This window comes from Mustela erminea, chromosome 14 (assembly GCF_009829155.1).
Source record: "Mustela erminea isolate mMusErm1 chromosome 14, mMusErm1.Pri, whole genome shotgun sequence".
NCBI classification, from domain to species: domain Eukaryota; kingdom Metazoa; phylum Chordata; class Mammalia; order Carnivora; family Mustelidae; genus Mustela; species Mustela erminea.
Window position 1 is genome coordinate 59958947 of NC_045627.1, and position 23809 is coordinate 59982755.

The 23809-nt window shown below is 49.7% G+C and overlaps 1 protein-coding gene across 1 annotated transcript in view; it reads right to left on the reverse strand.

The window, feature by feature from the left end:
* SORBS1 (sorbin and SH3 domain containing 1) overlaps positions 1–23809 on the reverse strand; it is a 227277-nt gene that overhangs the window by 16138 nt on the left and 187330 nt on the right. The window contains 8 exon segments of the mRNA XM_032313382.1: positions 5177–5950; positions 7495–7689; positions 9380–9505; positions 9660–9774; positions 13895–13941; positions 17462–17629; positions 20766–20851; positions 23529–23701. Of these exon segments, the coding sequence (XP_032169273.1) occupies positions 5177–5950; positions 7495–7689; positions 9380–9505; positions 9660–9774; positions 13895–13941; positions 17462–17629; positions 20766–20851; positions 23529–23701 (1684 nt within the window).

The following is a 23809-nucleotide window of genomic DNA, read 5'->3' on the forward strand; positions in this document are numbered from 1 at the left end:
ATACAGCACGCTGCTTCTCTGTCTTTTCCCTGTTACCTTGATATCACGTAACGGGTACTTACAGAGTCCCAGGGACAGGATCTGTGCCAGGTGTTAAGTCTCCACTGCCTCTCATTTCATCCTCGTAACTCAGCAGGGTGGTCCATAGTTACCTCACCCTATGAAACTACAACATGTGTGAGCTGGGAACTGAGGAGACCGGATGTGAACCCCGAGCTCTCAGACCCCGGGTCCTGTACACCCCACTCCACCCTGATGCTCCGTGCTTGTGCTCTGCCTGAGGGACCCATCAGAGTAGCTGGAGAGGTCACTGACCAGGAGGTCAGCTCAGGAGGTCCTCTGTAGCAGGCATGACGGTTGCTATCGCTATCTGCCATGGCTCCTTACACCTTTGGAGGGGTGGACACTTCAACTTTAGGTCTTAGTTTCCGACCTCAGGTGTTGAGAGAACACCTGCTGGTTATTTTTGGAACTGCAGCCAGCGCCCCTCTCCATCCCACTCTTCGTTAACCACCGTCCGAACACATTTAAAGATTTCCCTTCCAGGTGAGGCAAAGGAGAATGCTTCCCATTTTCAGCTGGGTATCTTACCACTTCTGATTTCCTTAATTTCCACGCTCAAAGCAGGCCTATGTCTCTGTTCTTATCTTTCTGGGAACAAAGCTGGCTACCACATAGTAAGGGGCATCCCCTCTGAATCCGCCAAAGCCTGTTTCTGTCATCACCTGAGCTGCATTCTCTGCTCGCCTTTCTCTGAGGCTGTGAAGTAGTTTATCTGTGCTTCTCAGCTGCTTTGAGGGCACACGGCTTTCCCAAATACTGATTTCTCTCGTTGACTGGCTTCCTTCCCTTTGGGACCCAAACGCATATCGTGAAAATTTTGTCACTTTTCTCATCTCACAATAAAAGTAGAATAGACTAGGGGCTCTTAACAGACTCCCAGGAAACTCGGATGGACTCGGGGTGGATCTCCTGAAACTTGAAGCAGAACTGTGTGTGCACGCCCCTCATTGTCCCCAGACTACTGGCCCACAGTCCACAGCTCACCTCACATTCTCAAAGGTTCTGTGACCCAGAAAAGTCTGAGTCACTGGAGTAGAGGATCTGAAATGATTCTTTTTAATTCAGAAATTCTATGAGGATCTCTCAAGCTCATTGTAGGAACTCTTAAAAACCAAGGCTGGATGCCAGTCAGCAAACGGTGCCTCTCTCTGGGGAAAGTTCAGCAAATAGCTGATGATTCTAATGACTGAAGATTTGTAAGATGATCCTCCCCTTCATGGTCTTGATCATCCTAAATCTTCTTGGCCAAAATGACACCACACAGAATCCAAGAATTTGGTGGATAATTCTGAACTCTTGGGTGTTTTGTCTATATGTATATTTTTGTCCTAGTACACCCCCCAAATGAAGGGGAAAACTTTTCATTTTTCAGTTGTGAAGGTCTACAATAAACTCCTTACTTAAAATTTTGAATTTGTTCTTTTCTCCCCCTTCAGTCACACAGGATTTTTAGCTAATCATAGAACAACAATGCTAAAAAGACCTTCAGTTCTCTTGTCTAAATCTTTTGTTTATGGATGAGGAAGCTTCCAGAGAAGGGAAGTGATTCATCCAAAGACACACAGCAGGCCACCGGCAGCACTGGGCCAGGGCCCAGGGTTCCCGACTTCCGACACAGTGCTCTCCCCACTACACCGTGGTTCCCCGAAACACCCCCTGCCCTTTATTCATCGCTTCCGCTGTCCAAAGGACACACACCTAAAAACGTGAGCAACTGACCCAATGTGATTTCAGTTTGGGAGTCTACAAAGGCGTGAAAAGCCAAAGCTTTCACAAGTGTTCATCCACCCCCAGAGCTGGGGGTGGCAGGGGTGGGGCTGGACTGGAGAGGTGATGAAGGGGGAAGGAAGCAGCCATGCAGGGACTTAGCACCAAACAGGGAAGTCTGACAACGGATTCACAGGAGGCACGTGACCGTGAGGAAAGTGACTAGATGCTGCCAGTGGGTGTCCACGTGCTTTCCAGCTCTGCTCCCAGCCCCTTCCCTGGACGCCCCCCTTCCATCCGCCTGTGGACACCCTAAGCCTCACTCAAAGCTCAAATCTCACACACCCCCTCTCATGTTCCCACCTGTCTTGGCTGGGTTATTTGCTTGCCTTAAATGACACCCTCTTGGTATTTGCTTATAAACGTCCCTATCCTTGAAGTCCAACGTCAAATGCCACTTTTCTTTCCAAAGTCTACCAGACTTCTACCTTCTCCCTCCTCTTGCTTATTACTTCTCCTTATCCTGAACATTTAGGCTGAACTACCTGACTCTCCTTCCCTGTCCGCATTATAATGATTTGTGAGCATTATCTTTTTTTTTTTTTTTTTAAAGATTTCATTTACTCATTTGACAGACAGAGATCACAAGTAGGCAGAGAGGCAGGCAGAGAGAGAAAGAGTGGGGGGGTGGGGAAAGCACGCTCCCTGCCAAGCAGAGAGCCCGATGTGGGGCTCGATCCCAGGACCCTGGGACCACGACCTGAGCCAAAGGCAGAGGCTTTAGTCCGCTGAGCCACCCAGGCACCCTTGAGAGCATTATCTTATCTTCCCCTTCCCCACAATGGAGATCATACATAGCTTTAACTGGGGTCCATCACTTTTTTATCTTCTCTTTCACTCAACAAGTACTTCTATTTATTGAGTACCTTCTATATGTCATGTGTCATGGTCCCTGACCTTAGGGCGCTATCACTCTAATGGTGACACAGACCAGTGAAGGTAAGAAGACAACAAAACTGAGATACCCCAAATCAGGTGCCAGAGCTGGGGACACACAAAATCCGGGCACTTAATCCAGTTTTGCAGGGGCAGGGGGAAGCTGTCAGGAAAGGCTTCTGGAAGAAGTAACATCTAAGGGGAGAAGTGAAGGGCAGCTGGGGATTATCCAGGCAAACCAGCAGGGAGGTTGTGGAAGGCAAAGCCGGCTTGCTGTCTAAATGGTCAGATCACACGAGGCCTTCGATACATGAGCAATGAAAGAAGAAAGGGTCGTAACATTGCAGAATGCCTTTTCATTTAAGGTACTCCGCTGAACTCCCTCCACTTACTGGCCAGATGTTCAGCCGAGCTTCCTAACAACTATCATAAAACTGAACTTTGGTTCAGTTCCCCACAGCAAGGAGAACAGTGACTGGCGATTTTCCGGATCAAGCACGCTGGTCTGGAATGCATTTATACAAATAAGTGACACAGCCCGAGGCCCTAGCAAGCTGACAGGCCACCAAGGAACAGTTGTCCCTGAAGTCCTTTCCATCTTTAGCTCTATCATCCCAAGAGGGCCTCAAGGGGCAGGGAGCTTCTGCTGGTCCCCCTTTTGTGAGTGGTTGGCTCCGGTTCCCAGTCACAGGAGGCTAAAGTAGAGGGGCCGGGTGGGAGGTTTGGGGGCAGGGGCCCTTCTCACACAACCTTCCAGCTCTCAGCAGGGAGCCAGGCTGGGGTCAGGGCCGGACACACCCACAGAGAAGGGGCTGGCGCTGGAAGAGGACGGGGAAGGGTGGGGACAGGAAGTGGTACACTTGGGTTCTGGAGGCCCACCAAGAAAGGAAAACCATTTTCAACAGGTCCATCTTTCCATGTTGCCAGCTACCCACCCCACCCCTGCCCTCTCCCATCCTCCGTTAGGAAGCGGGAAGTATATACCCCCCGACTGGCCCAGAGTTCCCGCACTATGCACACTTCCTGTACAGGCTGGCCCCTGGATCGAGCTGTGCTGACTCACAGCCGACAGTAAACCAGGTCTCCAGGCACCGTGGGCTGACTTGGGATGTTTACAGAACTGTTCCCGTCAGAGACACTGAATTCTTCTCAGCAAGCCCCTTCGCCATCTCTCCCCAACCAACTGCTCTTTGCTTGGTGGGACGCACCCTTCTCTTCCTCCTGGAACACACATTCCAGGAGTACCTTCTCTGGGACCAGGCAAGGCCTGCCCCAGGTTCTGCTCTTTTCCCTGGGTCAGGGAAAAGAACAGAGTGGGAACAGGAGAAATGGTCCTCATTTCGCTCAGTGTGGGAGAAACAATCCACTTAAGGGACCCCTCCTACAGGCTGGGCACCGTGCTTAGCTCATTTAGTCCTTACAACTGCCCTATGAAGACCCTATGAAGAAGAGACCACTTTTACCTCTACTTTGCAAGTAGAAAACTGTGGCTGGCTAGACTGATTATTTAACACTATCCCACAGATAGATCCCGCTTTCCCACGGAATGTGATCTTGGTGTCTACAGGCCTCAAATAAATATTTGTTGAGTGACTAAATGAAACTTCACAGTTTCAGGTCTGAGGATCAAGCATAGTGTACTGGGGGTATTATACACAGTAAACAACAAACGAGGCGTCTTCAAGAATTCCATCTGCTACTGAAGGCATTCTAGAATGTTCTCAGTTCCAGAAGTAGCTCTGGAATCATGATCTAACTGCCAAGTTCATCCTCATCCCCATCCCTAATTTTTTAGCCCTCAAAACACCCTAAAGCCACTTTGGTCCTTGAAATCGTTGTAGCTGACCCAGAGAGAAAATGGGACAGTCACCTAAAACCCTGGGGTGTCCATTCAAGGACCCTGTCCCTGCTGGGGTCCCAGCGCTGGGCCTGCATCCATCTCCTCAGGACCCAAATGCATTTGTTCGTCAGCGAACAAAAGCCCTGTGCTCCCACACGAACACGAGACAGGACGAAGACCTGACAGAGCTGGGCGCCGGCAGTGCGCCAGGGGTTACGGAGACAAAGTGCAGCTCACACAAAACCAAACCACACGGAGCCAAACTGAAGCCTGGTGTTCTCAGCTGTGTTAGAACAAACAGAGGAAAGTCTCCAAGGCGTGAATGGATGAGAGGAAGGCTTTCCTTCTCGTGAAGCTTTGGCACTGGGCCAGGAGGCGGCCAAAGGGGGAGTGACTTCTGAATCCCCTCAAGAGGCCAGTGCGGACTGTCCTTTACCTCCAAGTGTCCCCAGCCTGGCACTTTAATCAGTGGCCCCTCCGTTCCCTCCTGGGTACTATTTCTGCCCCCAAGGCAAGCGAAGGGCTCTCATTGGCATCCATGGGGCCACGGAAGACGGGCCACGGGTGAGACGTCCAGCCCACCCTGCCAACTGAGATGCCAAGGCACCCGCGGTCATGCTGCAGGCCTACCTGGCTCCCAGCACTCCGAGCGGCCCTCCTCTCGGCCTGCTCGCCACCTCTATGCAGCTCTGTCTGCTCAGCCTCCCTTCCCGGAAAAGGGCTACCCGGGGGCTTGCCGGGCCGGCTCTCCTCGGGCGCACGGAGGTCTGAGAGTCTCTGGTCCGCGCTCAGGCACCTGACCACGTCTGAAGGTCTCAAGCAGCTCTTCTTAGAGATCCTGGGTGCTCCGGGGTATCGCTCACCTGCCTCCCGCTCTGCTCTCCTCTCACACTGTCCGCGCTCTTCTCGCCTCGGCTGCCGCTTACCCTGGCTGCTAAAGGCGTTGCTGAGCTCCGAGATGACCCTATCAGAGCTCCCCGGCAGCAGCTGCGGGAAGCTATCTGGGTGGACACCTGGGGGTGGCATGTGGACACCACTGTCCCCATTGACGTGAAGGAAGGTGGGAGCTCCGGGTGCCAAGGAGGCAGCTTTGTGGGAGGAAGGAAGGGCCAGCGGGGCAGCCAGCGAGCGTGGGGCGGATCGATCGGACCAGCTCGAATGGGGAAGGCTGAGAGAGAGAGAGGAACCCGGTCTTGCCCATGAGGAGAGGGGGTCCGTGTTATAGACAGAAGTTTCTGGAAGAGGAGGCAGGGGTGGGGTCAGGGCCAGAGGCCGCCTGCCTGGGACCCCAACAGTCAGGGAGATCCACTCAGAGGTGACAGCGTGCATCTCCGGGGACAGGGCTCGGTGGGGGTGGGGCAGGGATGAGGGGGCCGGCACGATGAGCTTGCTGTGACTGGCAAACTTAAAAAGAAAAGGAGAGAGAGGAAAACAAAGGAAAGAAGCAAAAAGGTACAAGAGTCAGCATAAAGAAGAGAGGAGGAAAATAATCACAAGGGATATACAAAGAGGAATGAAATGCAGAGGACAAGGACACTCTGGTGTCCAAATAATGAAATCGTTCGGGTAGGCTGGAGAGAAAGTGGGATGTGGCTGTGTGCACGTGTGTGCACAGTGTGTGCAGGTGGAGGAAGGGGGGGAAGCGAGGGGTATGGAGACGGGAGGAAGGGGTCCATCGGGGTGGTTACAGACGGCCCTGGCACGGTCTGTGGAATGGGACTTTCAGAGGGACACACTGGAAGCCGCCCACCCCGCCACACCCCACCCCGCCCCTGCTGCCACTGAAGAGCCTTGACCCACACCACGAAGGGAAAAAGGTGCCCTGCCACAGTCCTGCCCCTTCTTTGGGCTTTTATTCTCTCTAGAGTTCCCAGCAAAGAGCCTTCCAGAGATGGATATGAGCAGTGGAGACATTTTGTTTTATAGTTGTGCTTGGCTACAGTGAAGTGAAAAATCTCTCTGAGTTCCTCTAATTACTACGAAGCAGAATGGCCTGCACTGACTCCATGCCCCCTCCCCGTGACATCGCAGGAGATGGAGCTCGCTGTGCAGGAAGCCCTGGGTCAGCCCGTCTAATGCCTTCTGCCAAGAACCATCCCTGGGGTCAGGGATGGGCAGGTGGAAGGAAGTAAGGAGAGGATGACAGAAAAGAGGCTCCATCCAAGTGTCATCCTGGGTCCAGGTCCGGGTCCCGCTCTCACACTGCTGGCCATTCTCCCTACACCTTACCACGGGGTTACGGTCAGTGGCCTTCACAGGAAGTCACCCCACCATGCCTCTTCGGAACCCAAGGTCCTAATTCTTTCTTGGGGAAGTGGGGATGGGTTGGGAATAATTTATATATTTTATAAAACAAGCCCATTTATAATAAACGCTTAGGGATGCAAATATCTTACTATGCCTGTAAAACTACTTCCTTTTGGCCCAGCATAAACAGGGACGCTATCTGTTCCTTTCCCAGCCTAGTTCCTGCTTGCAAACAATACTCTGGATCTGGTCTATCTGTCTGAGGATGAGAGTGCGAGATTCTCTCTTTCAATCTTTGCCTTCTGCAGGCGGGCCTTGACCAGTAAGATGCTGAAGAGAACCGGCCTGAGTCACGGTATGTATTGGACAGCAGTGGTCCTCAGACAACCAGCTTCACGCAGGATAGGATGCTCCTAGTTTTGGACCAACTGCTGAAGTCTCTCATTTCTCTGGCCCTAAGCATGTTATCCCCAGAGCCATCACTTTAAGCTCTTCTTTTCCCCAATATAATAGTTGTCCCTCCAAGTTCTCGAAACATGTCATTTGTACCCATGAAAACAAACCCTGGTGTGTACCCTCTGCATGACTGCAGGGAGTTCCTAATCACAGTGCTGCAGAGCCACCCCAGAGGGCCTGCGTGCCCTCAGCACCGTGGACGGGTCGTGAGGAGTGTGAAGACCAAGGACGAGAAGTCTAGGTACCTGCGGGCTCGCGGTGCCACTGCGACTTGGGGAGGAGGAGAAAGGCAGGTCGATGTAATCCACGGGGTTTTTCACCAGGGGCCGCTTGATCACGTCCACGTAGGTGATGGGGAAGATGCCCTGCCGGGACGTCCCTGGGATCCTCCCTTCGTACCAGTTCTCGTCCACCTGTCGGAGCAGCGTGATCCTCTCGCCCTGCAAGACACGGCAAGGACGGGTCCTTGGGCCACCACGCCTTGGCAGGTCTGAGGCCCCTGCCTGCACCCTGCGCCAGCCTTTACTGTTCATCACATCCTTTGTTCAGAAAAGCCTCCCTGGCTAGACTCGGATAAAATCAGTATCGCAGAGATGAGGTGCTGACAGCAGGAGAGCTACCTGGAGGCTGGGAAGTCAAGCTCAGTTTTCACACATTGCAGCAAAGGAGAAGGTCAGAGTCATCCCCCCAGCTAACAGCCGGATGGAGGGGTTTTGCCTCACTTATCACAGAATCGATATCCGGTTGTCTCCCAAAGCAAAGGTTTGGGAGAATTATCTTTTTTCCTTCCCTTTTAGAACTTTGTTTTCCCCTATACCATTATAGAAAAGTAATAAAATCATACATTAAGTGGAAAATAAGTATTACTCAGATTACCACTTGGGTAACCACAGTTAATATTTTGATATATGTATTTCCCAGATTTAATTCTGTGCATGTGAATTAGACTTGCAACATATTTTTCTTATGAAAACTGAGCAAGCACTATATTTCACTTTCCAGCCTTCTTTTTCATCCTTACGACACAGAGTTAAACCTCCTCCTTTATCAAGAAATAGAATTCTAGGGGCGCCTGGGTGGCTCAGTGGGTTGGGCCGCTGCCTTCGGCTTGGGTCATGATCTCAGGGTCCTGGGATCCAGCCTCACATCAGGCTCTCTGCTCAGCGGGGAGCCTGCTTCCCTCTCTTTCTCTGCCTGCCTCTCTGCCTACTTGTGATCTTTCTCTCTGTCAAATAAATAAATAAAATCTTAAAAAAAAAAAAAAAAGAAATAGAATTCTATGGTTTTAATGCTATGGTAGCAATAGTGGAAGAGCCCACCGCAAGCTTTTCTCTGACACACACATGTAATGACTTATTGGTCTCCCAATACTGGGCATGGAGGGGGCTTCTCTTTCCCATAAGGTAGTTGATCTTTTTCTTTCTTTCTTTCTTTTTTTTTTTTTTTGAGTTCATCTTTTTCTAAGGCACATGTTCACTTCCCTAAATCCTCACTAAAATTAGTAACTAATAACTTCAGCAAGCCAGAGAGTTTTGACATGGGAAGACAGTGTCTGCTTGCTGGGAAGAAAGGTATCACTGCACAGCTCACTCGTGTGCCAGGAGAGCACGCCGAGTCCTTGAGGGCACCAACCAGATGCCATGCTTTATGCTGAGGGCTTCACGGAGGTGGTTTCCTTGAGCCTTCTTAAAACAGCTCTAGGATAGGGTCATTTGTCTTCATTTCACCTGTGAGCAAAGGGCAGCTTGGAAAAAGTCTTTAACTTCCCAGAGGCGAGGTTGACTTTTGGCTGCAGAGGACTTGTTCCTCTCCACTGGGCCATCGGAATATGTCGTAAACCTAGTCACGAACACTTTCCACATCATGGGGTGCTCAAGAGGTCTAAGACTCCAGAAACACCGCCTTTAATCAGTGAACTCATGTGACTAAACTTTGAGAAAGCCTAGGGTTTATTTTTTAAATCCCTCACCTCAGAAAATTCTCTACCTGCCCTTCAAGTAGTCCTAGACAGGGCACAGCTCTCAGGCACAGGAACGGTACCATGAGACGAGTACATCACCGTCGCGCCCCTTCCCCCATGAGAATAGGGCCATCCAAACAGCCCCAGGGCCGAGAAGAGAGGGTGCTTACTTTCCTGAAGGACATTTCTACTTGCGTATCACCATTGAAGTTGAACTTGGCAACAGCTTCTCCGTATTCCAAAACCTGCACCGGTGCCAACTTCTTGGGCTGAGCCTTCTCAGCAGGAGGAAGAAGCTGAGAAGGGAAAAGAGGCAGAGGAGAAGGAAAAGAGAAGAAAGCGAGGGGACAAGAGGAAGGGAGGAAACAAAAAAAATACAAGTTCTTGGTAAGAGCGTGGTGCTGGGGGCAGGACCGGGCTGTCCTGGGGAAAGAGAACAGGTGACCGTACCTCGATGTAGGAGCGCGGGAAGATGCCCACCCGGCCGTGGTGCTCTCCTTCGTACCAGTTCTGGTCGATCTGCTTGTAGATGTACACGATGTCCCCCTTCTGCAGAGGAAGCTCCCTGTCAGCAGAGGTCAGAGCACGTCAGCATACGAGATCGTGGTGCCTCTCGCAGCGAAAGGAGACTCTGACTGAGGTCAAAGGGGACTAATTACAGAAGGGGGGCTCCATATCCGGGAGAGAGAACCCCGCTCTTTAGGAGGTTATATCTCTTTGGGCCACTTTTCAGTCTTCTGTGGGATGGACGTTGACCTTCAAACCGGCTCCCCACTCCAAAGTGCTCACAGGCCTTACGCGTTTGTCGTGGGTTTTCTCAAGGTATTTTTTGTGAATGCTGGTCTTACGCTCAGAGCGTTTACGCAACACGGAACAATGCGCCCAGCAGTCTCAACTGATGTCCAGTAAGTGAAAAAAGTCTCCCTGTGGATGCTTTCATTGTCTTTACTACCCTTCCATGCCCAAGCAAGGCATGCTTTCATTGCTGGAAATGACCATCAAGTTACTTGTGAGAGGCTGACATCCTCGTGTCGTTCCGGCCGGCCAGCCCAGCCAGCCACGTCACCCCCCCATCCGTCTATCATCATGCAGTAGAAAGGCTCTGAAATTAGTCAGATCCGGGTTTAAAACCCAGTTACACCATTTACTAGCTTGGAGACCCGGGGCAAGATATGGAATCTCTCAGAGATACTTTATCTGAAAATAGGAGCTAAGTCAGAGTTGTTGGAAAAATGTAGCAACAAACTCAAAGTAAGATGCCCAGCACGGTGCCTGTTACAGAGCTAGCTTGGGAAATGGGAAGTCGCTGCTTCCTTTTTGACATGGGAAGAAACCTTGGAAAGAAAAGTGGATTTTCCTTAAAATGTTTGTCATGTATTTGTGCAACTTTTCTGTCTCCATCCATCCCTTTGCTGGCCTTAATAATGATGCTGTTAACGTCTAATCAGGGTTCCTTCTTAAAAAAAAAAAAAAGAAAGAAAAAGATAAATTATAAGTAAAATAAAAACCCAAATGAGGATAACAATTGTACCAATTACAGCTTAAAAAGTTTTTTGAGTTAAAAAAAAAAAATGACCTAGATCTTTTCCATTTGCATCAAACCAACAGCAATGGAAAGAAAGGCTCTGAGTGCAATTTGGAGGGGGCAGGCCTGTGTCCTCTGCTGTGTGCCAGGAAGTCCCACGGTTCTGCGAGGGACGCTGGCTAAACAATGGGGGCACATCTGGAAGACTTTACACAAAGTCAGCACTGTGCTGAGTGCAAGAACAAGGCAGCCTTTGTGGCTCTCGCACTGGTAGACCAGATTCTAACCCTGAGGAGGCCCGTGAAGGAGATCTGGGACATTTGTCTCTGTAAGAGAGAATATTTGCGGCCAGTTTTTTGCTGTAACTCTCCCTGGGCGTGTTTGAATTCCCTCCTCTCTTTACCCCCCAACCATGGACACATGGCTGTGCTGGACCCTCAGCATATCCACTCCTGCTGGAGACGCTCTCTGCTCTCCCACCCTCAGTGACTCGCAGCTGTGGAGACTCGCAGCTGTGGAGACGGGTGAGAGTGTCATGGCCCCCCAGTAAGCAAGAGGAGGACAGCTCCTGGGGGGCTGAGAGGTCTGCAGTCAGCCTTCCTGCACTGTGGACCTCATGCGCATCTCCTGCAGAACCTCACCGCAAGGTCTGGTGGTAACAAGGTTTGAGAAACAATAATACGATATACTTCAGATCTTTTCTGGAGTGTCCCCATTATATTCTCAGCACAGTAGAGGCTCGGATAAGTCCTGCAGATAAGAACCCTGTTTAACTTTGTTGACTCGAGTGCTCCTACAGAACACTTTTTTGAGTAACCTACTATGGAGAAAAGTAGAACCCTGTGATTAAAGACGTTTAGAAGATCCAAGTCAATGGATCTATCATTTACTCCTAAAAAAAAAAAAAATGTTTTATTAACTTTTCTGGGAGGGAGCAATAACAGCACCGAGCCAGGAGGAAGGACTCCTCTCTCCAATATTAGCACCATTTTAATTCTTTTTTTAGAGAGAGTGTGTGTGCGCAGGGTGGAGAGGGGCAGTGGAAGAGGGACAGAGAATCTTAAGCAGACTCCACACCCAGTGCAGAGCCCAACATGGGGCTCGATCCCACAACCCTGAGATCATGACCAGAACTGAAATCAAGAGTCAGACACTTAACTGACTGAGCCACCCAGATGCCCCCAGCATTAGCATTATTGATAAATGGTGACAATTCCATCTCAGTCAGCCTTCCCTCTTCTATTGGACAAAGATGCTCTAAGGAAAAAATTGTTCAAGACTTTTTGATGAAACCTACATAAATATGATTATCATCACAATACCATTCAATGACTACATGTACCTCTCTCATTCCAAAGGAAAAAGGGGAAAAGGTAATATTAATTTGTATAACTCTGTTATCTTCTCTTTGGTTAAAAAGAAGGGACAGGGGGAGATGCTGACTTTTGTTACGTGGTGCAAAATGTTTTTTAAGTATTACCTCAACTGCCCTGAAAGAGTGGCTTTTTTTCCCATTTTATTTTATTTTTTAAAAATATTTTATTTATTTATTTGACAGAGAGAGAGACACAGGGAGAGAAGGAACACAAACAGAGAGAGTGGGAGAAGGAAGCAGGCTTCCCGCTGAGCAGGGAGCCTGATGTGGGGCTTGATTCCAGGACCCTCGGATCATGACCTGAGCTGAAGACAGATGCTTAATGACTGAGCCACCCAGGCCCCACTATGTCCATTTTATAAATGAGGAAATTTGAGGTGGAGGTCGGCGACTTGCTCAGAGTCACAGAGACAGCAAGGGGCACAGTCATGATTCAAACACAGGGCTTCCTGACTCTAGAGCCCATCTCTCTAGTACACTAGACTGCCACTTCTAATTAGCTAATGAGCTAAAGGACTGGAGTAACTACAAACAAACCCAACACACCAGATTTGTGCGTAGGTCTAGAGACTGTGGCCTGGTCACTCATTTTGTGTTGGAGGATATCAAAATCCTGGCTGAGTAGTCTTCTCCATGGCGTTACTCAGCGACCAGTGATGAAGAGCTTTCCCTCTCATCACCAAGAATGGAGATGTGGGGGGCCTCCCATCAGCAAGACAATGGGATGACTGCTGGTTATTGCTGCCAATGGAAACTCATGGTCCATTTTAATCCATAATTAGATAGGAGATGAGTAGGTTCCTTGTAGAACCCAGTCTTTGGTAGCATTTTCCAAATTCCATTCCATGGAATAGAAAGGCTTCCTGGTCATCCAAATTTAGGTAACACTGGGTAAAATAAGCTAATCAGGTTTCTTCATTGAAAGCCTTCTAGAGCCATTACTATGCCAATAGCAAAGTCTCTTTGGGAAGAAGGAGGCACGGGAGGTATAGACATAGTGTGCAGTGGTTCCAAGACTCATTTCTAGGATAGAAGACAATTTTTAAGAAATATTTTACAGGGACGCCTGGGTGGCTCAGTTGGTTGGACGACTGCCTTAGGCTCAGGTCATGATCCTGGAGTCCCGGGATCGAGTCCCGCATCGGGCTCCCAGCTCCATGGAGAGTCTGCTTCTCTCTCTGACCTTCTCCTCACTCATGCTCTCTCTCACTGTCTCTCTCTCAAATAAATAAATAAAATCTTTAAAAAAAAAAAAAAAGAAATATTTTACAGAGCTAGCCCTTTGGGGAACATACTGTTCTCCTGTGTGTTCCCACAATCTTTGAATGTCATCAGACGTCATAGCGAAACTAATAAAGTTATCATCCTAGACACTGGTTCTGGTTCCTCCCATAGAAAGAGTGGGTCAGATCGAGCCACCACTTCATCAAGCAAACCTCCCTGGATAAGAGGTGGCAGGTGCCCCAGTGGTAGAAGCTCAGGCTCTGGCACTAGGCTGCCCAGGTCTGAATCCCCTGCATCTATCACTGACCAGCTTCAGGAAGCTCCTTAACCTCACAGCCTCTCTGTCTCCCTATCAGTGTAATGCGGATAACAAGGGCCCCGGCCCCAGAGGGTTCTGGGAACCACTGAATCAGTTACCGTATGTAAGAAACGTGAATGGCACTTGGCACGTAGGAAACTCTATAAATTACTGTTTTTAATCATCGTTGTTTTTCTCCATCTCTTTACAAGTGAGCTGTGTTTCAATAGAGGCAGTTATAAAAACAAATTGGTGGTACTTACTTGAGGGTCTGAGCTTTAAAGTCAAATTTGGCTCTGGCAGGTCTCATCTAAACACAAGAAACAGTGACAATTTAAAATCACAATTTATGAACAATGAAATGGACACATTTTCAAAAGTTTCCAGAAAGCAAAGCAGAAAAAGTCACTCTAACTAGTTCATTCTGGTGTAGAAATCTGGGCAAAATTCCACTTATCTGACCTCAGCAGAACACTAGATGAATGTTTGATCAACTATGTCATGCATGAGAATCTCCCTAAGGAAGCCAGATTTGGGGAAGAGATGCTTTGAAAAGTCCCAAAGCTGCAGCGCTGTTTCCCCAAAGCTGACCATGGCTATTAAAAACAACACACACACACACCAGTCGGCCAGAAGTCCCAGACATTCCTACTCTTTGGGGGACATCTTCTATTTGCCGGACTTAAATTATGATTGGCAAGTGGACGAAACCCTCCTCCCCCTCTCACATGACGTCATCTTTGACTCCATAGATTTCTCACGGCCTGTGAGATCATCCCAAAAACCAGACAAAGCAAGCCCTGAGTTCATGCTCTTTCTCCAAAGCTTCCCTTCCTTTTGGGTAGCCCTCTCCTTCCAGACTCCAGGCCTGGAAGTTCTCCGCACACTCCAGTTCCTCAGGTCTGTCACTCAGTCACACCAATCCTCCCTCCAGAACCTTCCACAAATGCACTCAGCTCTGACCTCTAGCTCCTCCACTCACAAAGCTTCCTTTGACTTAGTGCCCTCTTTACTTTCATCTACTGTCACTCAGGAGCACAAATAACATTCCTCAGATACTTCCATCCATCACTTCCTTGCTTTGAAGTCGGCTGAAGCGCTCAAGTATCCCTCGGATCAAATCTGAATTCCTGGTAAGGGTTAAGGGTTTTGGGTAATTTCTCCCCAATTTCACATACTTTCTCTTCAATATTTGAGGACAAAGTGGAGAGGAAAAATGTGAGACTCGGTGAGAAAAAAAACCTGGTATTTAAATGCTCTCTCAAGCTTAGTTTTAGGTCCTAAACCCATCAGTGATATGTCTCCTATTTGCAGGCTCCTTAAGCTGAGATCTTGTAGGGATTTTCTTAAGGATGGTGAATGTCCCACAGGAATTTCTTTTTGCATTTTCACGTTGATGTTTTGCCTCTGTCTATCTGTTCACATATATATTAGAGGCCAACTGAATGTCTACTTTACAATCCATGCCACCCAATTTCAATGCCTGCATTTGAGTCTGTGACCAAAGAGCACAGTTTAGTAGTTGTAAGGGAATAAGAAAAGAACGGCTGTTGACTTAACGATAAATGACAAGTTCATGAGAGAAGGCCAGATAACCAACATTGTAAGATGAAAATTTCACAGTGATTCCAATTAAAAAAGAAAAAAAAAAAGATGGTCATTACCCAAGGATAGTCAGCTGTAGAGCTGTGAGAACTTTAAGAAACGTATACCAAACAGCACCAGATTCACACTTTGAGTGGCAACTGAGTTTAGGCAGAGGGATATCACCTATCCGTTATATTAATTAAGTTTTACAAGTGTGTAATTAACTACTTAATCTGTAAATTGGCTTAGGCCAATACCGGGGAAAACAAATTTATTTCCACTAAACAGAAGCCATACATTACTCAAAGTTCAGAAGAACACTGATTCCATGGGGCTGTTAAGACATATTAGGAATCTTCATTGCTTATGCAAAGCAGCATCTCCCTCTTCACCTGCCTCAGCCTCCCTGAGACTCCATCTGTCTACCCCTCCCCTGGCTCCCACAGGACTGTGTCACCTGTCATAGCAGAGACCCCCCCCCCAGCTGCCCAAGGGCACAGTTTGGGTCCTGTTTCCATTTCCATATAGGGCCTCGCCCAGAGCTAGCGGTCACCCACATTCTACTCAGTGAGGCTGGAGTACATCTCCACACCCCTGTGCACCTGGGACTTGCTGTTCTCTGTTCTCCCACACCTGTCAGTCAACGTCCGGGGCAGTGATCCTCAAAGTGGGGTCTCTAAACGGGCATCATCAACGTCACCTGGGAACTGGTTAGAAAGGCCATCCTCGGGCCCCAACCCACAATTAGAACATCTGTGGATGCAGCCCAGCAATCTGTATTTTAACAAGCCCCCGGGACATTGTGATGACCGCTTGAGTTCGAGAATCACACTCGGGAAGGGAGACGAGGTGGGTTAGGCAGTTTGCCTGCCTCTCTCCAAGGCTGTTCTGCCCCAGCGGCAGTTCTGTGCACACGTATTACCCATCCATGTATCTGTGTAGCCCTGTGCCTCGTGTGTTCCCCCTTCCCCATCACTAGCAAGTGGGTAGGTCTGCGAATGAGGAGAATCCATCAACAGAGCCTTCAGAGTACGGGGTTCTGAGGAGCCGAGGGCTGAGGGCTGGGTCTGCCTTTCCCTTGCATCTGAGTCAGCACCTGCTAACTTCTGCCTCTTCTCATCACGGTTTCCTCTCTCTCCACCACCTTAGAGTGTCCTTCCCTGTCCCTGCTTTTCTTTCATTCTGGTTCTCTTTCCTCTCTTTGTCACAGAAAGCTTCCATTTCTTTAAAAACAAAACAAAAAACCATTTGATGAGAATAGCCAGTGCCTCTGTCACTCAAACGTGGAATCATGAATATTAATCTGTTACACTGAAAGATTTATAAACCTGTCCATGCTTTCATGTCACTCCCTTAGCTTCCTCTGAAGCCTCAGACACACACACACTTCCCCAAAAGGAGCTAATCCTTAGGGGACCCCAGGGGCCACACGGCAAAACACATTGTGAGGCAAACAGCAGCATCTGGCCGGGGTAAGAATTTCAACATGTCAGCCTTCGTGCAGGAGGCCAAGGCCTGGATAAAATCACTTCAAAGAACTGTGCTTTCTTCCTGCCTTTTATAATATTAAGCTTTGTAATCTCAGCTGAGAAACGTCAAAATTAAGGGAACAAATGAAACGTCTCTCAGAGAGCTCTCTTACCCTCCATGGGCTTATCCTAACCCCAAAACTCCTTGGGTTTCAAAAGTCTTCAGTGAGGCTAAGCACTGATAAACACCTTATTCAATTAATTCATCATTTGATACCGAGAGGCAATAATATTCTCTGATATTTGGGGACGTGGGTAAATGGCGTAAACAATGCACTGCTCGCTAACTTTTATAACAAGCTTCATGAAACCGCCTCTTTAAAGAAGAAACTTCTAATCGCTCGTGGGACAGCTACTAACGCGCGCAGACTGAGGTGCAAGGCTTCTAGGCGGGCACAGGCAGCACAGTGTCACCGTACAATGCAGGATGTGGGGGGCTGGAGTCATGACGGCAGCCGATGCTCTAGGCATGCATGGGGTGGGGGGTACGCCAGCAGATCCCGGGCCCACAGCCAGGCATGCTTGAACATACAGAGCACAGGACATGATGGGACTCGCGTCCGTGACCAGCCACAGAGGAGCCGAAGCGAGCCTACGGAAGCCGGGGTGACAGATGCCATCTGGAGAACTAACTCGGCCTACGGAGGGCCGTGCTGAGGGGAGGCGCGGGCATTGCTTTGGGTCAAGCAGCAGACGGAGGCAACCAAAACAGACCTCTGACCCAGATTTCCTTTTGGCCGTATCGTCTATATTGAGGAGGTCCCCAAAGCGCTCATTAGTGATAAACTGATGGTGCGTCGGGATGACGCCCGTGTGGCGACGAGCTGCGATATCGGCCTCTTCTTGCTCACGCTTAAGTCGTCTCTGGTCCGCTAAAAGTTTCTGCCATGAAATTGCATAAAAGGGGCAGTAAATCATCCGGTGCAGGGTGTTGGAAAACTGCCAACGCAACAAGTAAGAAGCAAGGGGCTGGGTGAACAGTGGGGACACACGGGGGGTCGGCGTGGGAGGGGCTTCATGGCCACAACTCCTGCGTCCCCCTGCAGCCGCACCCCACACGCTCTGCGGAGGACGGAGACCGCACCACGCAGGGGACCCCAGGGGACCCCTGGGCCACGGGGGAAGGATGAATTCCAGACAGTTACACTGTCCAGAAAACTATCTCCCGGCTCAGCCAAGAGCCTCCTGATCCCAGTACATGGCCCCAAAATCCAGGCCCTCCCGGGGCGGCAGCCGGTGGGGGTGGGGAGCCATAATCTGGAGCGTCTACAAGCCTGCTGGGCTGAACGCGGGGGGCGGGGGGGCTGGGAGAGCTCCCCTCACCTCACTTAGGTGGTGGGGATTTCCCAGTGTCTTCCCATGGTGGGACCAGGGATGGCTGATTCCTCCCACCCGGATCTGGGCTCTGACTAAGCCAGAGCTATGGAACTAGGTCATTTTTTTGTACTTCCGAGGTCTGTTACTCTGATATGCTCCAGAGCAGAGCCGCCCATTTCAGAAACTATGCACCCCTTCTCTGAGGCTGGCCAACCCCTCCCCTGAGCACAATGTTTAGGGGGCCTTGGCACACGCACCAAACGCTACTTACGTGACTGACAGACATCATCAATTACTTGCTTACTGTACGTTTTACACAACTATCTCATTAGGTGAAATGAGGCTGAGTATAAAGGAGTGATGTAGAATAGAAATATAAAAGATGAACTAGGAATAGAAACACCTCAGTTTATAAGAATTATGCTCTCCTAAGTTAAGGAAATAGTCATCTACTCCTATTCTTAAAGCCTTCTTTTTCTCCTTCTATTTTTAAAGGCTGTTTCAAATAATTAAACAATGTTGCATTTTACCAAATGTCCCTATGTCCTATTAAAGTGACCCTATGGAACAGAATTTTAATGTGTTTTCTTTTTCTATACCAATCATTACATTCCTGGGGTTACCATTCCTTGTAGAAAAGCAGTAATGAGGACTGGTAATTCTTAGTATTTTCAATAAGGCATTTGTCTTCTTCCAGCAGGCAATTTAATGCCTCATGTGACACCCAGCCCCAAAGGATGGTGGGCCTGATTTTCCCATCTTTCACCAGGGTCTATGAATAATAATCAAGAAACCACTTCTCAGATGGCTGTGGATGTCAAGGGCTCAGGCAAGCTGTCGTAAAGACTACCTGAGGAAAGACATGAGATGGTGCTTCAAAAAGCCCAACACCGCTGAAAGGGCATTGGCCCAGGAATGTGGAGCCCTGGTTTCTAGCTGTTTCTAGCTGACACCAGAGGGTGTAAGTTAATTTGCTGTGTCACCTCCGGCAAGTCACTACCCCCTGGAGTCCTTTCCTGGCTTACACAATAGGCTTGGCGACTAATGTCCCTTCCAGAACTGACATATTCTCATTTTCTGCAATGCCACGAGCATCAGTAATTCATAAGTTTTGCAAAAACAGCTGCCAGGACTGACCCTCCATTAGCTGGAAGTGTGAGCTGTTTCTGCAGCAGTGGGGAGGGACTGCTGTCGGAGGCTCCCATGGCCCCCTGTGCTTGGGTCACTGTTACATCAGATCAGTGGAAGCGGACAGTGAAGGCAGTGGACCTGGCGCCTGGATCAGACCTCAGCAAATCCACCATCCCCACAGTTTGACGACAGAAGCCAAATGCCATGAATAAAGTCACAACATTTTTAAGGATCTGGGAGCCAGTGTTATTCAGGGAACAAGCTGCTCCCCTTCTGAACGCACCTTGTAATATAGCGACTGCTACGCCAACTAAGTAAAATCTGCCTCCCATGGGGTAGGCAGGATTCTAGCACAGCGCCTTCCATGCTGGATCCTAGTGTTTGTACTAATAACACGAATGTCGTCTTCCTCCACCTTATATAGGTGGGAACCTTGTATCCTAGGAACGGCGACTAGAAACAAACCGGTCTGTGGCCTGATGGACACTCACTGTGTTTGTCACCTGTTCTTATAAATAAGTCTGCACATCTCACGCTTTCTTCCTTCTTTACCCGGATTATTTTAATGAATACTGTCTGTTTTATGCCTGCCTGGGGGCAGAGCTACGGTCTTTTCGTCTCGGCAGCCATAACTATTATCATTCAGCCCCATTCAAGGTCAGCCTTACCCTAAAGCCTTAAGGAAAATCCACCTCAACTTGGAAACCTTTCAACAATACAGAATGCAGGAAAGGGGCTTCAGACTTTATGGGGAAAGGGACAGAGCTGTGTATACATGGTCAAAACAACTGTTCCACCTCCTAACCTGATACAGGAAAATGGTCACTGGAGCTGGTTTGATCTATAGGACCCTTCCTGCTAGGAATGCAAAGTCCAGAAAGCATGCCTCAAAACACCACTATATCACAACAGAAGCTGGTGATTTTGCCCCTTTAGCTGATAAGCACAACGGCCTCTTCTGAAATCCCAAGAGAACACACTCCGTCCCCAGGCATTCCATTGCCGTGTGGACATTTCAGCCGTGGCTAGAAGAGGTGCGTTCCCTGAAGTTCTGGCAGGGGTTTCCCAGGATCTATGGGGGTAGCTCTTCTTCTAAGTTAAAGGCAACTTCTTCAATGTTTTATAAAATGTATTACGGTGGTCATTATGTATTATTTTTTAGTTCCCTTTCTCCTGCTGCATACTCCCCCAAAGGAATTATGCTTTGTGCCAACAGAGGGGTGGGCAGGACTGGGGAAATATGTGGGTGGGTTTCCCTAGAGAGTAAGAAGGCAGGGATGGGGAAGGGAAGAGCAAGTGGCACCAACTCTGGGTCCCCCTGCACGCAGCTGAAGGCAGTGGCGAACCTCCCCTGCAGGGACGCTAGTGGGACTTGGCACTTACAAACTATTGCCTGTGGGGAAATCGGTCCTAGAGAGCTCACGCCACATAAAAAGCCATGTGTGAAGACACCAATTTTTGCTCCCTCTTGCTAGGTCACGTCATCTCCCTGACAGATGTCTAGAATGTTGGCTTCCTTCATTTTTTTAAATCTGCCTAAGAGCTAAGAGATTTTCAAGATGTCATTTACCTCTTTATCATCATGACGCCTCCGAATAAATTCTTCCGTGGATTCCAAATAATCAGCAGGTATAAAATGCCTTGGTGACTCCGAATCTTCAAAACAACAAAGTAGAATTAAAACGTGCCAGGATTTAGCAGGAAACCAGACTGGGATTAAGATTTCACCCTTCAGCCATTATCCTTACATTCATAGTCGTGGATTATAGACCAACACTCAAATTCTGAAGAAGAACCAAATCCCCCCCCCCCCCCCGCAACACCTTTTTGAATTTACTTGTAAGCCAGTTTAATACAAAGAAAACTAATCAGAAGGCAACAGGTAAGTGGAGAGAGGACCTTCTGTGAAAAGTGTCCCTCCTAAGAGGCGTGCAGGATCTCACAGGGACACACCGTACACGCACACACACACAGGGCCACTGGGAGAGGCTGCCTCTCAAAAAACCACGGGGTGACTGAGGATTGGTGTGAACTCCAAGGGGTTCGAGAGCTCACATGGGCGAATTTCTCAGCTGAGCTAAACGGCCAATTTTTCTTTCGAAACAGTTTGGTGGTTAGTCTAAATGACATGGGGGGCTTTGTTTTTAAAGAAGTGCAGCCACTACGAGCCATGATTAATTGCCAAGCAAAACAAACAGAAAACAAAGGACAGACCAGAAAATGAGCACCAAGGGCACACGGGAAGAGGGGACAGAGCAAGCAAGGTGGAGAGACGGGTGAGGTGAAACCGGGCAAATACACAAATGCCACCTCCGAGGGACGTTCCCAGTTCACTGTGTGGGTTGTTGTTCCTGTCCAGGCCGGGGTCTGAGTACGGCACGGAGTTGCCATTATGAAAGGCCCTCAGGCAGTCATCTGGGACTGCGGGTCTCCCCTGAGGGGGCTCCGAGATCCGGCCCAGCCTCGCCATGGTGTGTCGGGAAGACAGGCGTTTGGGAACCGAGGGCTTCCCCCCAGAGGGGGTCTCGTCCTGCTGGGGCTGGCTGGGGAGGTCTGGCTTCTGGCCGGCCTGAGGAGCTGAGAAGTCACCAGGGGGAGGCTGCCTAGAGTGGGACTGGAGGGGCTTTTTCAATCGGAAAGGGAGGGGGCTCATTAGGTAGATGTTCCTGAGGAGCGTGCTCCTGTCCCCCCTGAGATCTGGGCGCCAGTCAGACTGTCTGGACGTCTGCTGCTGCTCGTGCTTTCGGATGGTGGTGAAGCGGGTGTAGGAGGCTGGGCAGGTGCCCTTGCACTTGGTGAGGCGGTGCTTGGGAAAGTCTCCGTGGACACTGCTGCTGCTGCCCTCTCTGCTGTCGCTGGAGATGTTTGAACAGTGGTCGAGCTCGTCGGAGCAGGCAGAGAGGGGCTCAGAAGGCGCAAGGTCCCTGAAGCCCAAGGGGGGCTCGACCATGTTGCTGCATGTTGGGGTGGCATAGAGCCCCCCCGGGTTCATCCCATCCAACTCCCGGGGTCGCAGCTTGGTCGACTCCAGGAGGGACTCAGCCGAGCGGGCTGAGGTCAGGCCACTCCGGGACAGCACAGGTGTGGGGGACTTGCTTAGCCTTCCAGACAGGTCCAGGGACGGCATGGACCTCGACCGCTGAATCAGCTGCTCAAATGCCGTGATGCGGGAGGAGACGGTGTGCTTGGGGATGTGTTCCGAGCCCTCCTGGCTAGAGCCCAGCTCGCCCCTGGCCAACGCCAGGCTGTTCCTTTCGAAGTGGGAGGCGAGGTCTCGCACGCTTGAGGAGGAGATGGAGCCCAGGAAGAGACCGGCTCGGTTGATGTGGTGCATGTCCCGGTATAACATGGTGAACTGCATCCCGGCCTTTCTGGAGAGAGGGCAGGGCCTCCTGGTGCCAGTGCCGTATTCCTGGAGGCTCACGGTGCTGCTCGACTTGCTGTCCCACTCTCGCCGGGAGCGCGTGAGCAGGTTCTCGATGCTCCCCCCCACTCGGAGGGGGAGACCTCTTTTGGAATCATTCAGAGACAGTGAAACACAAAGGTTCTCACAGCTCTGAGCCTTTTCTGCCGGCAACAAGACACTCTTCTGTTCCTGTAAAAGAGCGCTGGGAGCGGAGAGCCTGGGTTTGAATTTGGAGGGAAGGATTTCCGAAATGCAGGCCTTTGCAGCGGACAGGGGTTTCTTGTGCTTACACATGGGGCCTAATGCATTGCTAGAGCTAACCGTTCGGCTAGGAACTGAAGATGAAGAAATCATGTGAGCATTCCCACCTTTACGATCCACTGGAAAGCATGCAGAATAAAATAAACAGACCCATTAGGTTAAAGCTGAAAGCTGCTTTAAAAAAAAAATGAAATAAAAATAAAAGGGAGAGGTTACATGCTCATTTGTCTTAAGGGTTTTTGTTTTGTTTTGTTTTGTATTTTAAGTTCCAGTTGATGTCCGGAAGCAAAATAATCTGTGCTGCAAAGCAGGTGCAAAGATGCAACGAAAAATGGCCACCCTGCTGTGAGTTACGGAAGGCTAAGGCTTAGCTACGTTCTAAGAAGAGGGAATCAGAACGAAAAAGAGAGAGAGATGCTTTAGGGAGAGCAAGGTCGGGATTCGAAGGAAGGGAAACTAATACCAGAAAGAAAAATGGCCGGTGGAAAACTGGGGGAGGGGGCTCAGATGGCTCAGAGGCCTGGAGATAGACCTGCACAAGGCAAAGGATATCCCAGGAGCTGGAAGTCACCCGCTGCCGACACCCCGACACCGGGCCTGGATGGGCGAGAGGCATCTGGATGACCGTGTGGCCGGGTCAGAGCCCCGCAGGCTTCACCCAGTTACCTTTAGTGGAGGCTGAGCTGGAGGGTCGCTTGAGCCCGCTCAGGCCCTGGAGAGGGATGTCTCCACCTTCCAAGACGCTCTTATAAATCTGCCTCTCATTCTCCAAGCTAGCGAGATCCCCAGGAGCCCCATCTGATTCCCTCTTCACTGCGTGGAAGTTGGAAGAATAGATACTGAAGACAACGGGATGTTAAAAGAGGGAAGAGAGAACAAGAAAGAACGGGACTTAGAACGTTTGACATTTTTCTCGAAAGCACATTACCACCCGAGGACAAACAACA